Below are 20,432 nucleotides of genomic sequence, written 5' to 3'. Positions count from 1 at the left end.
TGCTAGGCAGCCTTGGCTACAAAGTGATTTGTGGGGTTTCTCTGACAACAGAACAAAGGGCTAATCAAAAGCCTACATTAATTTGCAATTGAGGGCAGCTTCACACAGCATCCTAGTGATCAGTGATCCTAAGGGGAGACCATCTGCCTACAGCTGAAGACTGCATCAATGCTTTCCTATCCTTGGGCTGATAATAATCAAGACACGCCTCAACTCATTTAACCTTCAGAAGCCCCAACCCTCCTTCACCAACAGCAATCCAGGTTGGACCTGAGACTGGTTTAAATTAGGCAGAACTTTTCAATGCAAGACAAAGCAAATGCAGAGGCTGCTGCCAGCTCATCTCCATCCTTTATTATATTTTTTCTTGTGATGTTCCAGAGCAACTTGGTTGTTTCATTGTTTTTTTGTTTTGGCTTCAGAAAACAGAGACTTTCCTGAGTACAACAAACAACTGAGTTCTAAGTCTTAAAAAAACATACCCTGGTCCAATTAGCTGACTTCAGGGCATGCTATAGGCCCTAGGGCATGCCATGAAACTGCCCTAAAACAAAGTCCAGTTACTGCATAGAGAGAACTAACCCCTTTCCGTAGAGGTCATGCTTTTTCTAGCAGATGGACCAACAACATTCAGGCTTAGGCTTCTTCCTAGCTTTGATTGCTTACAAGTTTCTACCGCCAGCCCTCCGCAAGCATCTCTAAAAAGCTACTTACAACAACAAATGAGCAGAACCAAGCCATCATTGCCCAGCAGGATTAGCACTTGGTAGCACATCTCAAGGAAATACTACCAGTCTGTTAGGATTCCTTACAATGAGGTCAGCCTGCGGCACTGGTGCCACAAGTGGCATGAGCAGCCTGTGTATGTGGCCCATGGCAGATTGGTGAGGGGACAGACAGCACTATGGCAGATAGGACAGGACAGGATGAATAGCAGCACAGTAGGCAGGGAGCATAAAGCAAAGCAAAGCAGCAGATCAGGAAGGGGAAAGTGATAAGAGTGGTAATCAGGGAAGTTAATTTGCAAAACTCCTGCCAAGAGGTTGGCCTCTACTACCTTACAACATTCCCTTTCTAACCTCACTTTACTGTCTTTTCTTTTCCTGAATAGATCATGGTACATCTTTGTCAGAGCAATTTCCATTTTTTCTTTCTCTCTTTTCCCCCTGAGCCTCTTTCTCTTTCATTTTTATGTTGTATTCTCCAAGTTGTAGCAAATAATTAACAAAGATACAGTGGTACTTTGTCGTGTATAAAGGTTATTTAATAAGCAGCATCAATACATGAAATTATTGTCACCAAATACCTTGCCTGCAGAGGTTGCACTAAAACATTGCATTTCCTCTCAGGGGTTTGTTACAAATTATTTGGTTTCAAATTATTCATTAAATATTCTGGGGATCCATTGAAGAGATGAATAACTAATCCCTTGAGATGCAAGAGCAGCACAGTCTCCTAGATTACTCCAATTGCAGTGTTCTTCTGGAATTATACTGGGATATAGTGCTTTTTAAATTTTTTTCTAAAGAAAAAGCCACTGAACTGGATTCTCCCTTCATTTACACAAGCGTAATTCAACTTATTTCAGTGTCTTTATACTAGTTGTTAGGAGCAGAGAAGATGTAGGCCCACTAGCAAGTGACTTTCTTAGGGAAAAAATCAAACTATTGGAGGTGCAGGCAAAATCCGGCCCGTGGACTGGATCCAGCCGGCAGTGGACTCCATTTCCCAGCAGCGCCTGCCTGCATGGCTGGGGCTGGTTTCCATGGAGACCCTGGAAGAAGCCTCACTGTAACAGGGTGGGGCCGGGGTTTCCATGGAGACCAGCCCCAGCAGTGCTGGCAGGCAGCAGTGGTGTGAGCCTCTTCCTGGTGGCGGGGTGAGGGGGGCTGTGCTGCAGGCAGGAGCAGGGTGGGCTCAGCTGCAGCCACCTGTGTGGGGTGGGCAGCAGTGGTGGCACTGCTGGGAGGGGTAGCTATGGGGGGCTATGGGGAATTTTGGAGTGGGTATAGCGCCCCCCAATTCCCTCCCCCGCCCCTCCCCCCCGGCACCGTCCCTGTTGTCAGGCCATGTGGCAGGGTACAGAGCTGTCCTGGAGCTCATTGGGTCTTGTGGCGGTGACAGCATGGTCCAGCACCAGGGCAGAGCTGGGATCTGTAGCCTGCATGCTCGAGGCAGGGGTGTACAGGCTACAGATCGCAGCTCTGCCCCAGCTCTGGACCACACTGTCACTGCTGCAAAATCCAAGCTGGGCTACAGAGCAGCTCTGTACCCTGCCGCATGCCCTGCCAGCACTGCTGGAGCTGGTTTCCAGGGAAACCCCAGCTTTGCACTATCACAGTGTGGCTGCTACTGGGGTCTCCATGAAAACTGGCCCCAGCCACGTGGGCAGGGGCTGCTGGAAAATGGCATCTGGCTGCAGGCCGGATCTGCCATTTTGTCCACCCCTGATCTACAGGCAAATTTAAAGATTTTCTTCTCATATGGAAAATACTACAGATATGATCTTTAATTAAATATCTTTAACAAAGTCTCCTATTCTGAATAATGCAGAAGCTTCACAAGCTGTAGTTCTAAAGGACCAGACTGAACTTAACTAATTTAGTTAAAGGAGCACGAGACAACATAGGTCGCTTCATCACTGGCAGTGGTTTTGATGAGTCTTAGCCTCAGCTCCTGTAAACATGTAGTGCTATTAATTTCAGTGAGGGGAAATGTTGCTTTACAACAAATGATGATCTGGCCCATTACATTTAAACTCTGGTCTACCACTCATAACCTAGCCAGTGCTAAAATAGGCTGCCATTTCACTGGAAACTACATGATGTCAATGTTCATACCTACATGGAATAAAAGAAAACACTTGCATCTCGGAATTTCCCAGGACATCAAAATTCCCTTTTCCAGCCAGCTCTATCATCTATAGCATGATGCAGGTGAAGTAGAGCAGCTGGCATGAGTGAGTGTAGTCTTTGGATGTCTTAGGTAGGTCATTGTGTGTCACCACTTCTCAAACCATGGGAGAAGGCTTGATGAGCACAGACAAAATTGGCTTATGAAGGAAAGCAATGGAAATGAGAAAGCAAAGCACCACCTGCTATTTACAAAGCTGTTAAACTGTACCATGAAAATGGCTTGGGTAACAGTCAAAAGTCCAGTGTAACTTATTGTGGGAGGAAGGACCCAAGATAAGGCATATGAAGTAAATGACATTATCAGTCATCACACTGATTGCCAGAGAGAGCCAGGCATTATGAAAAGTTTTACATCAACTATTACCTAAGTGCTTGGCTGAAGTAAGCAAAATGGAAATGAGATGTTAAGTCAATTTAGTAGGAGGACAAAATACAAGGTACAAAATTGTAGGGTGAGGTGGGCACGCTGGAGGGGAGGGACAGAATCCAGCTAGATCTAGACAGGTTACAGAGGTGGGCGGATGAGAATAGCATGGAGTTCAATGCAGACAATTGCAATGTACTGCATCTAGCGAGAAGGAACCAGCAACACACCTATAGGTTGGGGAACACCCTTCTTGTCAACATGGTGGCAGAAAGGGATTTTGGAGTAATTGTTGACTCCAGGATGAACACGAGCTGCCAATGCGAGGAAGCAGTCAGGAAAGCTAACTGCACCTTGTCATGCAACTACAGATGCATCACAAGCAGGTCCAGGGAGGTGATCCTTCCCTCTATGTGGCGTTGATCAGGTCGCAGTTGGAGTACTGCATCCAGTTCTGGGTGTTGCACTTCAAGAGGATGTGGCTAGCATTGAGAGGGTCCAGAAGAGGGCCACTCGCATGGTCAAGGGGCAACGGGGCAGGCCCTATGAAGAGAGGCTTCTCTTGTGGCCTATTTAGCCTCCACAAGAGAAGGCTGAGTGGGGACCTGGTGACCATTTACAAGCTCACCAGAGGGGACCAGTGGGAATTGGGGGAGGCTCTGTTCCCACAGACACCACCCGGGGTTACTAGGAAAAATGGCCACAAATTGTTAGAGAGAAGGTTCAGGCTGGACAGCAGGAGACATTTCTTTACAGTTAGGGCTGCCAGGCTCTGGAATGGGCTCCCAAGGGAGGTAGTGCTCTCTCCTACCTTGGGGGTCTTCAAGAGGAGGCTGGACAGATATTTGGCTGGGGTGATATGATCCTGGCACTCGTTCCTGCCCAGGGCAGGGGGTTGGACCTGATGATCTGTTTCAGTCCCTTCCAATCCTAAGTACTATGATACTATGATGCTAAAAAGAAAATGCCATAAATATTTAAGGCGCTAGCTATATCCCTTCTAAGAAAACAAATGGAGCTAGTCTCAGTTGCTCTCATAGTCAAGGTACTTCCACTTATAACATCCCATTTCCATTTGCTTATATCTTTGCCACCCTTTGCTCAATGAGAACATAGTGGTTTCGGCCTGGCCACAAGGGACGCATCCAGACGAGCACGCATGTGCCCCTTGCCCTGCCTCAAACCCCTATGAGGTGGGGCAAGAGGCAGGTGTGGGAACAAAAAAATGTTCCCCGTGCTGCAAGTTTGCAGTGCAGGGCGAAAATTGGACCCCTGGATATCCAGGAGTCTAAAAAAAAATGAAACAAAAAAAAGTGGGGCAGGGCACGGACCATGCCCAGCCGGGCCCTGCCACCCTCAGTGCCCCTATGCTGCCTGGCCAGGGCAGCAGGACCCAGCATGGCAAGTAGGGACCATGTGCCATGCCTGCTGGGTCCTGCCAGCCCTGGGGCTGCTCCTGCCACCCGGCCAGGCAGCAGGAGCAGCCCCAGGGCTGGCAGGACCCGTCTGGACCCAGCATGCAGTCCCTGTGTGCTGTGCCAGGTCCTGTCACCAAGGGCCTGGCCCAGCTGGGCGGCAGAGGGACCCCAAGGCCAGCAGGACCCAGCTGGGCCCAGCGCACGGTCCCCTTGTGCTGCACCGGGTCTTGGCGCCATGACTTGGAGCACCCCACTCCCGCTGCTGCTGCTAAAGGTAAGTTATGGGCCCTGGGTGGGGGGGCTGGGGCTATCCAGGGTGCCTGGGACCCTGGGCAGGTGGGCTGTGGCTCTCCAGGGTGAGCTGGGACCCAGGGCGGGAGGGGCTGTGGTACTCCAGGGTGCTTGGGACCCTGGGTGGGGGGCTGGGGCCCTGTGGGGGATAGGGGCTGTGGGCCTCCAGGGGGGAGCTGTGGGGGGGGCATTCCATGTGCTGTGTGGGGGGGCTACCCTGTGGGGGCCAGGGGACCCACCCTTCCTGAGAAGCCCCCCCAGAAGGTCCCCCACACCCACAGTCCCCCCAGCAATTGCCCCACATCTACCCACACACCAACCCACATCCCTCCACACACGCACACCCGCCTTCCCCCACAACCCTTCCCATCCCCTTCCTGCAAACACCACATCACTCCATTGCATACCCATCATGTGCGAAGAAAACCAAAAGCACACATCGACACATATAGGTGTTTAGAATTTATTTTATCATGATGATAGAGACACTGTTAGGCTTCCACATTGCTTTAACATTGTAAATATACCAATAAAGCATTTCCCAACTGATTGCTCTCTCTCTCTCTCTCCATATATATATCTATATGAGTGTGTGTGTGTGTGTGTGTGTGTGTGTAGAGTGGTTTTTTGTGTTAATTGTGGAAAAACATGGATTTGGGGGTATTTTTAAAAATGGATTTGGGATGGTGCTGCAGCAGTTCAGCTGGCACAAGGGGTAGTGTCCCCCAGGTACTTGCCGAGCCCCAGAAGCTCCGGAGAGCGAGTAGCTCTGAACTGCTTGCCAGGGCAGCTTTTTATACTGCTGGGGACAGCACAGGTGCTGGCCCTGGGCTCTAGCTCCCCCTGGCTGCAGATCCGGGAGGAGCCAGGCAGGGTTATTTTGCCCCAAGTGGCACAATTTGCTCCATAACAAAGTGCACGTCTGAGCACGTGCACTGAGGCAAAAAGCCCCGGCTCAACTTTGCACCATGTCTATTTGAGCTGCTGCAAGTGCACATGCTTGCATGTGTGGACACGCCCATGAGGGGCAGAAGTGACATGTAGGGTAGTGCAGGTGGGGGCTGATACTAGAGTCTGGGGGCCTGGGATCTGTAAATGCCCTGTACTCTGCCTCTGGTTTGAAGGAAAGGAATCTGTCCACTTCCACTACTATATTTGCCTCTAGCAGAAGGCAGGGTAGGTAAAACCAAGATTTCATACTAGTCAGTTAAGCTCCAATCTAAACTCAAATTCATTTGAATGACAGGAGTTGATGTTTTCTTCTCGTGTAGACTTTTCATGTAAAATAAAACTGTTAGAGAGAACTCCAACAATTGTCCTACCAGCACATACATGCTTCAGATGTCCTCTGCCTTACTCAGGGCTGTCCCTTAGCTTGCATAACCTCTTGTGATCGTGGACCATCATGCAATTCTCAGCAGCCCATATAATTCCCCACAGCAGGTAACAGAGCAAACAACAGCATGTTTGCAACCCATTATCGTTGATCTGTATGACAGGCTCTGCTATGAGAACAGTCACTGAGTCATGTGCTATATCAGGGGTGGGCAATTATTTGGGCTAGAGGGCCACTTAATTAGTTTTGTTGAACTGTTGCACCTACACACACACACACTCTCTCTCTCTCTCTCTCTCTCTCTCTCTCTCTCTCTCTCTCTCTCTCTCCTGCAGCCGGCCCAGGGCTGGTGGGCCTGGCTGGCACAAGAGTAATGGTGGGAGTGGGAGCATAAATTTGCCTGGGGCTGTAGCACACCCTGGCCTGCCCCTGTCCCGCCCAGAGCTGGCACCTCCTGGCCACGTCTGCAACTGGGGTGGTGGGGATGGAGCCTGGTTGTGGGCCTTTGTGCTGTCCCAGCCCGTCATCAAGGCTTCTGGTGTACACCCTCCACCCGCCAACCCCATGTCTCCCAGAAGACCTGATGGCGGGGTGGGACAAGACAGCGTGGAGGCCTGTGGCCAATCTCCATCCCCACTGGCAGAGACTGGCTTCTGCTGGCATTGCAGGGGGTTGCTAGATGGAAGCAGCCCTGCCTGCCTGTTTGGCACTGTGCAGCAGCTGGAGCCAGAGCTGGAGCCATTGGGCCTGAGTGCTGCTTGACCAGGGTTGCCACGTAGTGCTTGGTGGACAGGTGGGGCTGCTTCTGCCTAGTGTCCCCTGCAGTGCCTGGGAGATGCAGTCTGGCCCCACAGGCCCTGGCCAAGCCAGACTGCATCTCCCAGGCTGTCACACAGTGGTGGTTGGGTAGGGCTGCTTCCATCTGTGTCCCATGTGGCACCAGCAGAGGCCAGAGCAGGAGGTGCCACCCTTACTGCCTGCCAGCAGAGGCCAGGGCCCAAGTGCAGCTTGCCCAGGGCCTGCTGCACAATGCTACTGCCTGCCCAAAGGCTGGATAAAATCAATTGGGCCATATTTTGCTCACTCCTGTACTGTATGTTCACTGGGTCAAGTACTACTCAACCTGAATTAAGAATCTGGTATGTTATCTCTCTTTCCATTCTCTCTTGGACTGTCCTGTCTATTAGATTGTAGACAGCACCCACTACAGTGGAGCCCTGATCCTGGCAGTGATTTCTGGACTACTGTGATGAACAGTTATGTGATGAACTGTGATGAACAGTTTTATTATGACATTATAATAAAACACTGGCAATCTTCATTTCTCTCCAGACATGCATGGGACATTTGTAATCCTGTTGCCTCTCAGCCTGATACTGATGATTTTTGGAGGAATGACTGGATTTATCAGTATACTTGCCAGGGCCTACCTGCTACTTCTAATGACGGGGTTGCTTTTTCTGTTCGGAGGTATGGTACCAAAATCCTACTATTTGTTAAAAAAGATTTAAGAGTTTTATGTTAGAGAAAGCGGCACTCTTTACCCAGAGACACAGACACAGACATCTATACACATACACACAGAGGAAGGGACAATGAGAACAAAGACCCTGGCAAGTGTTTGCTTTCTGACAAAATATCAGTATTTATTCACTTCATGCCCATTTGGCTCTTTGCAGACTGAAGAGCTAGTAAACTGGGACTCTGGGGAAGACAGCTGACATTTACAAGGGAAAGCAGACAATTACACACAATTATGTCTCCTTGTGGATTTAAAGAGCTCTTGAACACACTATCTTCATCAATTGAAAGGTTAAATACCCTTTAATCAAAGGTTGTCCAATGCTTCCCCTCTACAGATGCTCTTTAAGTTTTATAGAAACAGAGGAGCAGCTTTGCAATGTGGGAAGTGTAGAGTTATATGGTTTGTATTATACTGAAGTAAAGTTAGATACTAAATCCAGCAGAAGCAGCATGAAGACTCCCATCAACTTTGTATCACATTCCTAAGAAAGGCTGATACAGGGTCTTTCTTGCTTTTCTTTTTTTTTTAACTTTTACTGTGTTTTGAACTGCACCATTGCCACCCTAAATTGTGAAGTGCCAGGTATTTTCCACTCCCTGCTTAACACCCAACATAAGTGACTCATTCACAACAACAGGCTCAAGTCTTGATGATTCCCACTTAGCAATCAAGACAGACAGTTCTTACCCAGAAGTATGAACATGGTGATTCCTGGCATTGTATTTGCAAGCGTAGCCTCTCTTATTATAAACAGTGAGTGGGGGTGGATCCCAAAATTAGTGGTCCAGGTTGTAACAAATTTACTCTCATTGACTCCTCCCCTATGTGACTGAAGGTGTCACAGCCTTGACCAGTGTGAATAACAAATACCTTAAGTTTCTGAGCTCCTTGCACTGCAACATAGCGCTCACGTACATATAGCTCTATCCCTGCCACCAATGATGCACAAACTGCCTTTGCTCAGCCACCATGATATCAGTATGTCCAGAATTAAAGGTCTTAAGAAGCTACTTGCACTGCAAGTGCCTGATTTTCTGTAAGTGCTTGAATGAAATCTCATTAAGTTCATTGCCACCACATCATGTCTTAAATGCTTAAAGCCTCTCTTACCAGAAGCTGAGACCACCACAAAAAGGGGCATATTCTGGACTCACTCACAATGGATCTCAGTTTTGCCCAACAGCACAGGTGAATTCTGCCAAAAGGAACTTGTGCTTTCATGACTGACATAGTGATAAACAGAAGAAGTCTCATGGTCATATGTGGAGTTCCTGCCCTTTGATCAAGCTCCCATGCTCACACATGTAGAAAGGAGGGTGTAAAACAGGAAGGGGTCCACATTTGTGCTAAAAGGATTAAGCAAATAGGTCACTACAATCTGGCTAGCACAGTGAGTTAGCAGGAGTATTTCTGTCTCTGCTCAGGGTCCTCTTACTTTACATCAGAACAAATAAACATAACACCTGCATTACTATGCAAAGGCCAGAAAACCAGAACTTAAAATGAACCGATCAATTTAAGACCCTGAGTGGGAGAAAGTTAGATGGACAATGCACGATTGTCTGACACACCTTATATGAGTTCTAACATGCTGATCATTGTATGCAGATCTATTTCCAACTCGTCTTTATGGCGTTGCTCATTGTTGAGTCTGACTATCAAACACGTCTAGCAAAATTGACAAAATAAATCTCTCAGTTCTTTTAATAACCTCCATTATGATCCTGAGACCAGATCTTATTACATCTCCTAACCCCCTCTTCTTTCTTAACATTATTTCCAGGGAATTTGCTACAAGTGCTTTCTTAGGTGTAATGTCAAATGTACATCTTTATCTGCAAAATAGAGCTGGATATTTATATCCCCTACACCTGACATTCATTCTTTAGGAAGTCTGTCAACATAGACATTAACGTGCAGCAGTGCCATTACTAACAATGCATTGATTTATCAGAAGCCCCACTACCATTATTAAATTTAGAAACATATCCTTGGCAAAGTGCAGCATACCCCTGGGGGTGTGAGCACCTCATTTTGAAAATCACGGTGTTATATAATACAAGATTGGAAAATGTAATATATGTCCCTCTGTTATCCAGAAAGTAGATTATCAGGTATTCATTGCAGAAAGCTTGCCATTACTTATTTTGATTCACTCCTTAGGAAGTAGATCATAATATACTAAGTAATACTAGGAAAAAAACAAAACTAGAGACTTGAACCATAGGGCAGAGTGAGAATCCTGTGTACGTTAGTAGGGAGAGATGGCAAAGTTGATCCAGGAGACCCATTACCAAGCAGTTTTGATTAAGATATAGTGGGCTCAACCTGCATAAATACTTATGTTCCCTCTAGCCCTTGTGACACTTACTGGGATCAGCATCTACATTGCATACTCAGCTGCTGCCTTCAAGGAAGCCATCTGCCTTCTGGGGACGAAGAATCTCTTACTGGAACTTGACATCAGGTTTGGTTGGTCTTTGGTGCTTGTGTGGATCTCCTTCATTGCAGAGGTAGTCACCGGGGCAGCCTTCTTCCTTGCCGCGAGAGCAGTGGGCCTGAAACGGAGGCGGGAGCAGGTGATGTGAAGTACCAAGTGCCAACCCAGCTGCATCACCATCATGGGGGTTTAGCAAGGTGGATCAGAGGTTCAGTATGGATTATAATAATGACAAGACTACTGTTGAGTGTATCACACATCTGAGCTAACTCTTTTCCTCATTGACAGCTAAGAAATGGAAAGATTGCATAGTGGCAACACTGCATTTTTGAAAAGCATCAATAAGGTGGCCTTTAAATGAAAATATATTGTTTCTACTTAGTAGTAGGAGTCAGCCTTCTCCTCCTTTCTTTCCTTCCATGGTGCCACTGCCAAAATGCCTCCTGACACCCTGGAGTCCAGTATTTATAGCTCATTTAATCTTTGGCTTTTCGGTCAAGATGCCCATTCTGAAGACCAGTTTGTGCCAGTTGTGCTGGATGCCTCTGTCCATTAAGAACTGAACTGAACCTGGAATTTATCTGGCACAGTCCACTAAATGGCCATCAGGCAGCATGGCCTTCAGGTCCATTCTTGCTTTCCTCTTATATGAGATTCATATCACCCAGTGTAGAGGAAGGAAGAGTGTGAAAAATAAAATAGTTCCTAACCAGTGTGTATTTTAAAACAATTTCAGCATATAAAACAAGGTTCCAATTAGGGATCAAAAATAGCAGAGTTCAAAATATCTGAAGTTAAATCCAAAGCGCCTGTGTGACGATCTTAAGTACTCAGTCTTCCTGGGTACTACTGTGATGCTTTGAGGTATGGAAGGACTTGGTCTGAAGTGTGAATCATTGAGTGTTAGTGATGTTAATACAAAGCAACTTGGGGTCATCCACCTTCGCTAACTGCATGTTTTTTCTTTTCTCTTATGTTTCACATTAAAAGCAGGAAGCCTTCATCTTTTAGATTATAATCATTTGTTTCATTGTCTAATGACAAATACACTAAAAAAATCCCAGTATTTGAAATGAAAAGGCCCAAATAACCTATGGGCACTTATACACATGCAGCGAGGCTGCTCCAATGTACTGGAATCTGCACTCCAGCAGCCTCCAGTGTCACATGTATCAGTGTCCCCTCACAGAAAAATGGTGGCAGGGGCACTTTAACTAAAGCTTGTTCAATGAGCTTTAGTTACAGGGCTCTTGCCACCATTTTTCAGTGCAGGGATGGTAATACACATGATGCTCTAGATGCTTTAATTAGAGCAGCTCTCAGAGCCGCTCAAATTAAAGCACTCCCCCCCCCCCCCCCGGCCCCTTTCCCCCCACTGCTGGAGCACATGTATAAATGCTGTATAAGTCTGGTCAGGGATCTGTTATGGTGAAGGAGCTTCCTCAAAATGTAAGAAAGGCAAGAGGCAGAAGCTGTCATTATTGCCTGGAACAAAACAAAACAAAACAAAACAAAACAAGTAATGTGATGATTTAAAAATAAATATTTGTTTGCTGTAGTAAAGGATTATAGCCACCATGAAGGAATAGAGGTTTCTTTATACTACAGATAATAAAAGCAGAATCCATTGTGTTGGTTTAGGTGACAAAGCATTATTGATGTGCTTTAGCTAAAACTGGGGGCCAACCTTTTGGGCAGGCATGCCACAAATTAGCCCTACACATTCTGAATGCTACTCTGATCTTCCCCTGCCCAGTCAGCAGCTCTCCTTGCTACTCCCTGCCCTGTGCTCCCTCCCTGATCTATTCTTCTGCTTTCTGCTTCCTGCATTGTGTTCTTTGCCTGATCTGCTGTTCTGCTTTCTCTTCCCTGGCCTATCTGCCACTGTGCTGCCTGTCTACTTCCCAGCCTGCTGCATGTAACACAGAAGGACTATCCATGCCACTTGTGACATTCATGCTACAGGTTGACCACCTTGAACTAAGGGGTTATGGAGAGATGTTCTTCAGGAATAAGCAGTAGTTCAGATGGTTTAACTACCTACGATGGGCTGCTCAGGCTACTTGGGAGCCAGTATTTACCCCCAAGAGGCTTCCTGCATCCTGAAGGCATATGGTATTATACTGTCATTCACTGTATTCTCCAGGGCTCCTCACCTACTACATTTGCAATTTCAGTGAATTTTCTTTATCGTTAAAGAAATACAATTATTTATGATGCTTAACTTGTGCCAGAAAACAGCAGGGCAATACTAGGTGCACAACTCAGCTCAAATTTATCTTGAAGTGCTCTTTTTTTCTTTATTCTGGCTAATGATGCCTGAGAGGGTCTGCCTCATTGCCACTGAAGTCAGTGGAAAAGCTGCCATTGACACCTATTGACTTTAATTCTACACAGTAGTGAGTAAACAGCTCTGCCAGGGCTATCAGGGCTGTTTGTCTATGGCTTCAGTGTTGTTATCTTGATGCAAAAGATCCATGGAAAACCATTTGGAAATAAAACAGCAGTGTGATTCACCTCAGGACCGAGAGTTGAGAACCTGTCTTCTATTTTCTGCTATGCCATCAGACACGCTATTATTTCAGGCAAGCCCCCCTACCTCTTGGAACTGTTATTTATTAGTGAAGAGAGCTGCTCTAATTAAAACATCTGCAGTGTCAAATGTATTCAGTGTCCCACACTTCAAAATAGTGGCAGGGGTGTTTGAACGAAAACTTGTTCAATGAGCTTTAGTTAAAGCACCCCTGCTGCCATTTTGAAGGTTGTGGACACTGAATAGATGTGATGTGGAGGCTGCTGGAGCACATTAATTAACATGCTGCAGCAGACTAGATTAATCCTAATTAGCATGCATTAGAGCAGACATCCTACACATGTATAGGTGCCCTTTGGTCCTACTCTAAATTCTGTCCTTTCAATGTTAGTGTTTTCATGCATCTGCAACATGTCACCCACAAGCTGAACAGGACAGGATGCTAGGGGTGTGTGAAGCTTTGGTTGCTGATTCAATACAGAGAAGATTTGGCCCAATTTGGAGGCTGAATCACCGAATCTGAATCGAATCGGGAGACAAAAAACCCCCTCTGAATTGATTTGGAGCTTCCAAATTGATTCGGAAAAGATTTGGAAATAGATTTGGAGATTTGGCAATTCAGAAGGCAGTCTTGCAAGGAAACAAACTGAGAAAAGGGAGAGGGAGCAGGGAGGGGAGGGGAAAGACTGACATCTGTAGCTGGCCAGTGACTGTGATCTTTACCTGAGTTCCCTTCCAATCACAGTACTCTGGGGGAAGGACATAAAAACAGCGCATAAGCCTCTGTCTGCAGCCTTTTTGTCCCTTGTGTGAGCTATTTCTGCTGAGCACTGGAAAGGCCCCCTGTTACAGGCTACCATCCATGCTGTTTTCTCCCCGCTGCACCTTAACTCACACACAAAGTCACACATGTTGTGAGTTTTGCTTTCAGAAGCTTGAGGTGCAGTTTCCCAGAAATCCCTGCACCTATCTCCTTGAAATGTGGCAGGATTCATGGCCTCAGAAGGGGCTACCAAGCCTGCTGTTTTCATCCCACTGCACCTTAACACACACCCAAAGTCACACGTCATGAGTTTTGCTTTGAACAGTTTGAGGTATAGTTTCCCAGAAACCCCTGCACCTATCTCCTTGAAACTTGGCAGGCTTCATGCCCTCAGAAGGGGCTACCATCCCTGCTGTTTTCATCCAAATCTGACAAAAAACGACAAAGTTATAGGTATTTCAGCGATTCTCCATTATAGTCTATGACTGAATTACTGAATCTCTCTGAATCAGCACCAAATCTTCCGAAGCCAATTTGACCGAATTTCCAAATCGAATCACTGTCCTCTGAATTGGCCAAATCCAAATTGAATACTTCCCTATTCGCACAGGCCTACAGGATACATTATAACAAATGAGCTAGCAGTATGCAATCACTTTACAAATGAAACAAACAGTGGCAGCTTTACTGTGGCAGTGGGGAGAAGTTCAGTGTTGCAAAAATTACAGATGCTTGAGTGAAGTACTTTAAATGTTGTGTAAAACATAACAATATCCACATATGTGTACATGTGAAACTGTTTAATGCTGTGCCAAATTTGTATTATGTACTTTTAATTTCTATTATATTTAAATATACTGTGAACAGTAAATGCATCTTACCACATGACCAATATCTGAACATTTATTACTATTACAGTAGACCTGAGTTGTGATGAAATTATGATATTTACTTGACTCTAAGATGAGGTTCCCCCCTCTATTTAAAATGGGGGGAAAGCCCTCATATTAGAATGGCATAGGGGGTGGGGACAGGTGGCTGCTCTGGCTTTAGCTCCAGCCCTTACCCAGGGTTGGGGCCACAGCCACAGTTGCTTCCTGTCTCCCCCTCATTTCCCCGGCTGCCTCTGCACTCCACTATCTCTACCCTGCAGTTTCTTCTCCCATTTCCGCTTCCCTCAACACAGCCCCAGATCCCCCCACCTACCCCTTACCCTTGCTCTGTGCCACCTGGCTCTGTGCACGCTGCGGCCTGGGGCATTGAGCACACCCTTAGCCTGGCCCTGCAGCAGTGGTACACGTGGCAGCTGGACTGGGGCCATGCTTAGTGCCCCATGCTAGAATGGACAAAGCCTGCCAGCTTGGAGGAGAGGCTGAGAGGGAATGGGGGAGCAGAGGCTGGAGGTGAGAAGGGATAGTAGAGATGGAAGGGGAAGGGGGGTGCTGAGGTTGCAGGGGGTGGGCAGGCAGGAGACAGAGGGAGTGGAGGTGGCAGGGGAGCAGGCACTAGCAGTTTGACTTTCCTAAACCACGTGCCACCCCAATGCCTCCCACTGCAGTGGTGGGAGGGATGAATTAAAGATATCCCTCCAGTAATTAGATTCTATACATGGAAAATTATAAAATTTATACATTTCCATGGATTCGATCTTATTATTGTGGAATCATCTTAAATTCAGGGTCATCTTAGATTCAAGTGAGGAAGGTGAAGGAACACCTTGAGAGGCTGGATACCTTCAAGTCAGCCGGCCCTGACAATCTACACCCCAGGGTACTCAAAGAGCTGGTGAGCATCATAGCCCAGCCTCTGGCACAGATTTTTGAGAACTCCTGGCGCTCTGGTGTAGTGCCCAAAGACTGGAAGAAGGCCAATGTGATGCCTATCTTCAAGAAAGGGAGGAAAGTGGATCCGGCAAACTGTAGGCCCATCAGCCTGACCTCTATCCTGGGGAAGGTCTTAGAAAAGTTTATTAAAGAGGACATCCTTAATGGACTAGCAGATGCCAGCATCCTGAGGGATAGCCAGCACGGGTTTGTTGTGGGTAGGTCTTGCTTGACCAATCTCATTTCCTTTTACGACCAGGTGACCTATCACCTGGACAAGGGAGAAGTGATTGATGTCATATATCTTGACTTCAAAAAAACCTTCAATCTGGTATCCCACGATTACCTCTTGGCGAAACTGGTCAATTGTGGCCTTGGGTCTACCACGATCCGCTGGCTGGGAAATTGGCTCCGTGGTCAGACCCAGAGGTGGTAATTGATGGAAATCAATCATCATGGTGTCCTGTGACCAGTGGGGTCCCCAAGGCTCTGTCCTTGGACCCATGTTGTTCAGCATCTTTATTAATGATGTGGACTTTGGAGTCAGAAGCGGACTGGCCAAGTTCGCCGATGACGCCAAACTTTGGGGCAAAACATCCACACCTGAAGACGGGGGGGTGGTGATCCAGGCTGACCTGGACAGGCTTAGCAAATGGGCGGATGAGAACCTGATGGTTTTTAACACTGAAAAATGCAAGGTTCTCCACCTTGGGAGGAAAAACCTGCAGCATGTTATAGGCTCGGCAGTGCTAGGCTGGTTAGCACTATGGAAGAAAGAGACTTGGGGGTCATCATTGACCACAAGATGAACATGTGCCTTCAATATGATGCTGCGGCTAGTAAAGTGAGCAAAATGCTGGCTTGCATCCATAGATGCTTCTCAAGCAAATCCCGGGACGTCACTCTCCCATTGTACTCGGCCTTGGTGAGGCCACAGCTGGAGTACTGTGTCCAGTTTTGGGCTCCACAATTCAAAAAGGATGTGGAGAAGCTTGAGAGAGTCCAGAGAAGAGCCACGCACATGATCAGAGGTCAGGAAAACAAACCTTATGACGACAGGCTGAGAGCCCTGGGGCTCTTTAGCCTGAAAAAGCGCAGGCTCGGGTGATCTGATGGCCACCTATAAGTTTATCAGGAGTGACCACCAGTATCTGGGGGAATGATTGTTCACCAGAGTGCCCCAAGGGATGACGAGGTCGAACAGTTATAAACTACTGCAAGACCATTTCAGGCTGGACATAAGGAAGAATTTTTCTTTACTGTCTGAGCCCCCAAGGTCTGGAATAGCCTGCCATCAGAGGTGGTTCAAGCACCTACATTGAACACCTTCAAGAGAAAATTGAATGCTTATCTTGCTGAGATCCTATGACCCCAGCTGACTTCCTGCCTTCAGGCCGGGGGCTGGACTTGATGATCTTCCGAGGTCCCTTCCAGCCCTAATGTCTATGAAATCTATGAAATCTAAAGTAACTAAAATGACATTTCAAAATTGGTAGTTTTGAGGTGATGGAGTTGCTGTGATGCTCTAGGAAATGTGTGAGGGGTATGAATTTTTGTGGATGACATCTTTTATTGTACCAATTTTATGGTTGGGCTAGATATCAATAAGTTTTTGGGTATCATAGTACCCTTCTCCGACTTCTGTGAGAGAAACAGACTTAGCAGAGCTAAATAGCAGATGAAACAAAAGCTTGTATAAAACTGCATATGTCAATAAAAACAGAATATACAAGAAATTATCAATAAGCAGGAGAGATGCAGTAAAAACCTGATGAGGAGGAACAGGATTGTTCAGGAAGGCTGTTATCACCTGTGAAGTGCAGAGGTTAGTGAGTATCAGGTAGATTTGATTACAGTGGACCATGAAGTCATTATCAAGACATTTTTTTTTGCTGTTTTTCAGTTGATCTAATCTGAACCAAGAGTTTTAGAGTTTTGTATTTCTTTTTGTCAAGTCCGCAATACTTAGTGTCATTAGCCTATTGGGTAAGGAATTTCTGAAGCTCATCTTGTAAAGATGTTAGGTAGAATATCTTTGAGCAGAATAACTGTAAGATCAGATAGTGGGTGGATTTTTCTGTAAAATCTGTTCTTCTACTTGTGTTCTAGTGTCTCTGTCCTTCATCTTTTTTGGTCGTTTTTGTTTTCTTTTACTGCCCACTCCTCTCTCCTCTCACCCAGGTTTTTGCACTGTTCACAGAAGGGTGCAAGAACTATGTGCATAAGAAAAACAGCATGTTTTTTACAGGGAAACTTGCAGTGTCCCATGGAGGTATATAGTTAACATGTTTTCAAAGTTCCTATGTAAAATATAGTATACATTGTAGCTGCAAAAGCATTTTACTTATAAATAAAGTAAGTAAAAATGAACTTCTGTTCCTAAGTCTCCCAAGTGCTTTTGAATATCTTCTCCCTGATTTCTAACTTCATGTGATACCTGGGATACCTCACATCAGGCAAATGATGGCATAGAATCGCTCCTATTTTCAAGTTCATGTAAAGCTCCTAAAGTTTCCTGAAATAGTTTCTTCTGTGCAGCATTTTAAGAAACAGGAGGAGGAGAGAAGGTGCAGCACCCTGTAAGAGTTAAGGGCTTTCTACACTTTACAAGATTGTCCCAGAAAGAGATAATAATTCCAGAAGGAATTCATTGAAAGCAGACCTCAATAACATTTTTCTGCCAGCAAAATGAATGGCAGTTTAGTAGCCAGTAGTTTGCTGTACTTCCCCACAATACATTATAGAGATTGGTAAGGGTACACCGATAGAGATTTTTGGGGCCAATACCGATAGCTGATATTTAAGGAGGCACATTGGCTGATACCAATCCTATTTCTGATACAGCTGCCTCCAGCTGGTAAGTCTGGTGTGCTGGAGGGGGATGGGGGAGGGAGGGGCATGGGGGGCAGATCAAGTCCCCCTGCAGTGAGGGAGGGGGCAGGGGCAGGCGCTGCCCAGGGAGGGCAGGGGGGCGGGCAGAGGCATGGCTTGTGGGGGTGAGAGGCAGTTCCTGCCACTGCTTGCACCCCGGGATGGCACGGGGGGGGGGGCATGTGCCTCCTGATTCTGCACGGGGTGGGGCGAGCTGCAGTCAGGGATGCACAGAGCTCTTCTTGGTGGGGGCTGGGCTTGGAGCAGGCACAGGTGGTGCTGGGAGGATGCTGCATCCACCCCAAATTTTGCTGCCACTCTGCTCCCAGCACCACCATTTCCCGCTGCCTGGCGCAGCCCTAACTCTTTTTGGTGCATGGGTGGAGGCGGGGCATTGAGCCGGGGCGGTGCCAGGTGGCTGGCAGCAGCAGTGCTGGCAGTGGAGCAGCGGCAAAATTTGGGGTGGATGCAGCATCCTCCTAAGCGCCACCAGTGCCTGCTCTGAGCCCAGCCCCTGCTGGAGCCTGCCCCACCCCACGCAGATCCAGGGGGGCACACGCCCCACCATTTCCTCCCAGGGTGCAAGCAGTTGCAGGAGCTGCCCCCACCATGAGCTGCCACTCCGGCTTCCCCTTGTCCCACCTGGGCAGAGCCTGCCCCTGTTCCCTCCCTCACTCTGGGGGGCATTGATCTCCCCCCCCATGCCTCTTCCCTCTCCCCTCCCCTTCCACCATACCAGACTTACCAGCTGAAGATAGCTCTCCATGCTGCTGGCTGTGCTGCTTGCTGCCTGAGTGCTGCTCTGTGGCTGCATGCAGCATGGGGATTTATTGGCTAAATTACCAGCCCCATCGGGCCGATATCTGATACAGACAGTTTTCTTTATACCAGTACCGACCTGATGACCGACGTATTGGTGCACCTCTAGAGATTGGGAGACTGACTGTTGCCATTAGCCTCAGATAAAGTGTGAACACTTGAGGGCCTTGTGACACCTTACACTGTGAGCCACACAAATGTTGCTGGGTGTTAGCACTAGCTTGGAGTTTGGAGCAGTCACACACTTAGACTAGAAACGTTCTCCAACTGCCCACCTGCTTAGATGGGACTTGCTACTGGAGGCCCCGTGAGCAGAGGCAGGACTAGGAGCTGTAGCTTTGAGTTGCTACTAGAGGGCTGGTGAGCCGGGACAGGCTTCAATCCCTGTTGTTTGGGTGGGAGTGTGAGAGATCCTGGGATACTGGAGGACTTCAACTTGGGCAGCACATATGTGGGGAGTGGCCACACCATAATGGAACAGGAGCTGGGCAGTGCAGATCAGATAATCCTGCTCTGGAGTGGTGTACTTTGAGTCGCATAGTGAGTGCTTAAAACAACTTCTAACTGTTAACGTGAGGACAATACAGGGGTTAAGAGCTCCAGAAGCTGCCCAAAATTACTGTGTAACAAGGCCCTTAATCTGTCTCTACTGCCTTGCACAGGCATATAATTAGTCACAATTCTGTCCTGAGTGATTAATCATGCGAAGCCACACAGTGCAACTGGGAATATACAGAGTGCTGTTAAATGAGCTGAACATACCAGCTCCAACCAGGGAAGTGCTTTCCAGCTAGGAAGCTGTGAGGCATTTTACAAAATAGTACCTAAGCACTGCACAATTATTCATAGATTCAGCCTCACAACAGCCTATGTGGTTAGGAATTATATCTCACAGTTAGACAAGCCTGATGCGTAGGTTAGGTTATGTGACTTGCCCCAGATTTCACAGGAAGCCTCCAACAGAATTAAGCTCAGGTCTCCCAAGTCTTTGCCAGAGATCTACCCATTAGGTAGATTCCATTTTTCTCCAATCTCTTTCATTAAAAAAATGTAGCTAACAGTCAGTCTGAGCCCAGGCCCAGAATGTTTGAACTCCATGAGAATGTACTCTTAACGTTACTGAAGATGGAAGGCTAGAAGGAGAATATGACCTTAACTATACCATGAATGGCTTCAGCAGTGGTTAGCTGTATTAGTCTGCAGTCAGGCATACGGTATCCCACCCCATACTGGTGAACAAGTTAAGAGGCTGTGACTTGGATGACTACACATTCCGGTGGGTGGCGAATTGGCTAGAGGGTTGCACCCAGAGAGTCGTAGTGGATGGGTCGGTA

The 20,432-nt window shown here is 47.1% G+C and overlaps 1 protein-coding gene across 1 annotated transcript in view; it reads left to right on the top strand.

Moving 5' to 3' along the window:
- The window catches only part of TMEM114 (transmembrane protein 114), a 40,307-nt gene extending 28,499 nt beyond the window's left edge, over positions 1–11,808 (top strand). Inside the window, exons 3-4 of the mRNA XM_019494640.2 lie at positions 7,657–7,794; positions 10,205–11,808. Of these exons, the coding sequence (XP_019350185.1) occupies positions 7,657–7,794; positions 10,205–10,437 (371 nt within the window). The 3' untranslated portion in view covers positions 10,438–11,808. The remainder of the gene's footprint in view (positions 1–7,656; positions 7,795–10,204) is intronic.
- The last annotated feature ends 8,624 nt before the right edge of the window (positions 11,809–20,432 follow it).

The sequence above is a fragment of the Alligator mississippiensis genome, chromosome 13 (assembly GCF_030867095.1).
Source record: "Alligator mississippiensis isolate rAllMis1 chromosome 13, rAllMis1, whole genome shotgun sequence".
NCBI classification, from domain to species: Eukaryota; Metazoa; Chordata; order Crocodylia; family Alligatoridae; genus Alligator; species Alligator mississippiensis.
The sequence above is the reverse complement of the archived record's forward strand: the minus strand, read 5'-3'. Positions and strand labels throughout refer to the sequence as shown.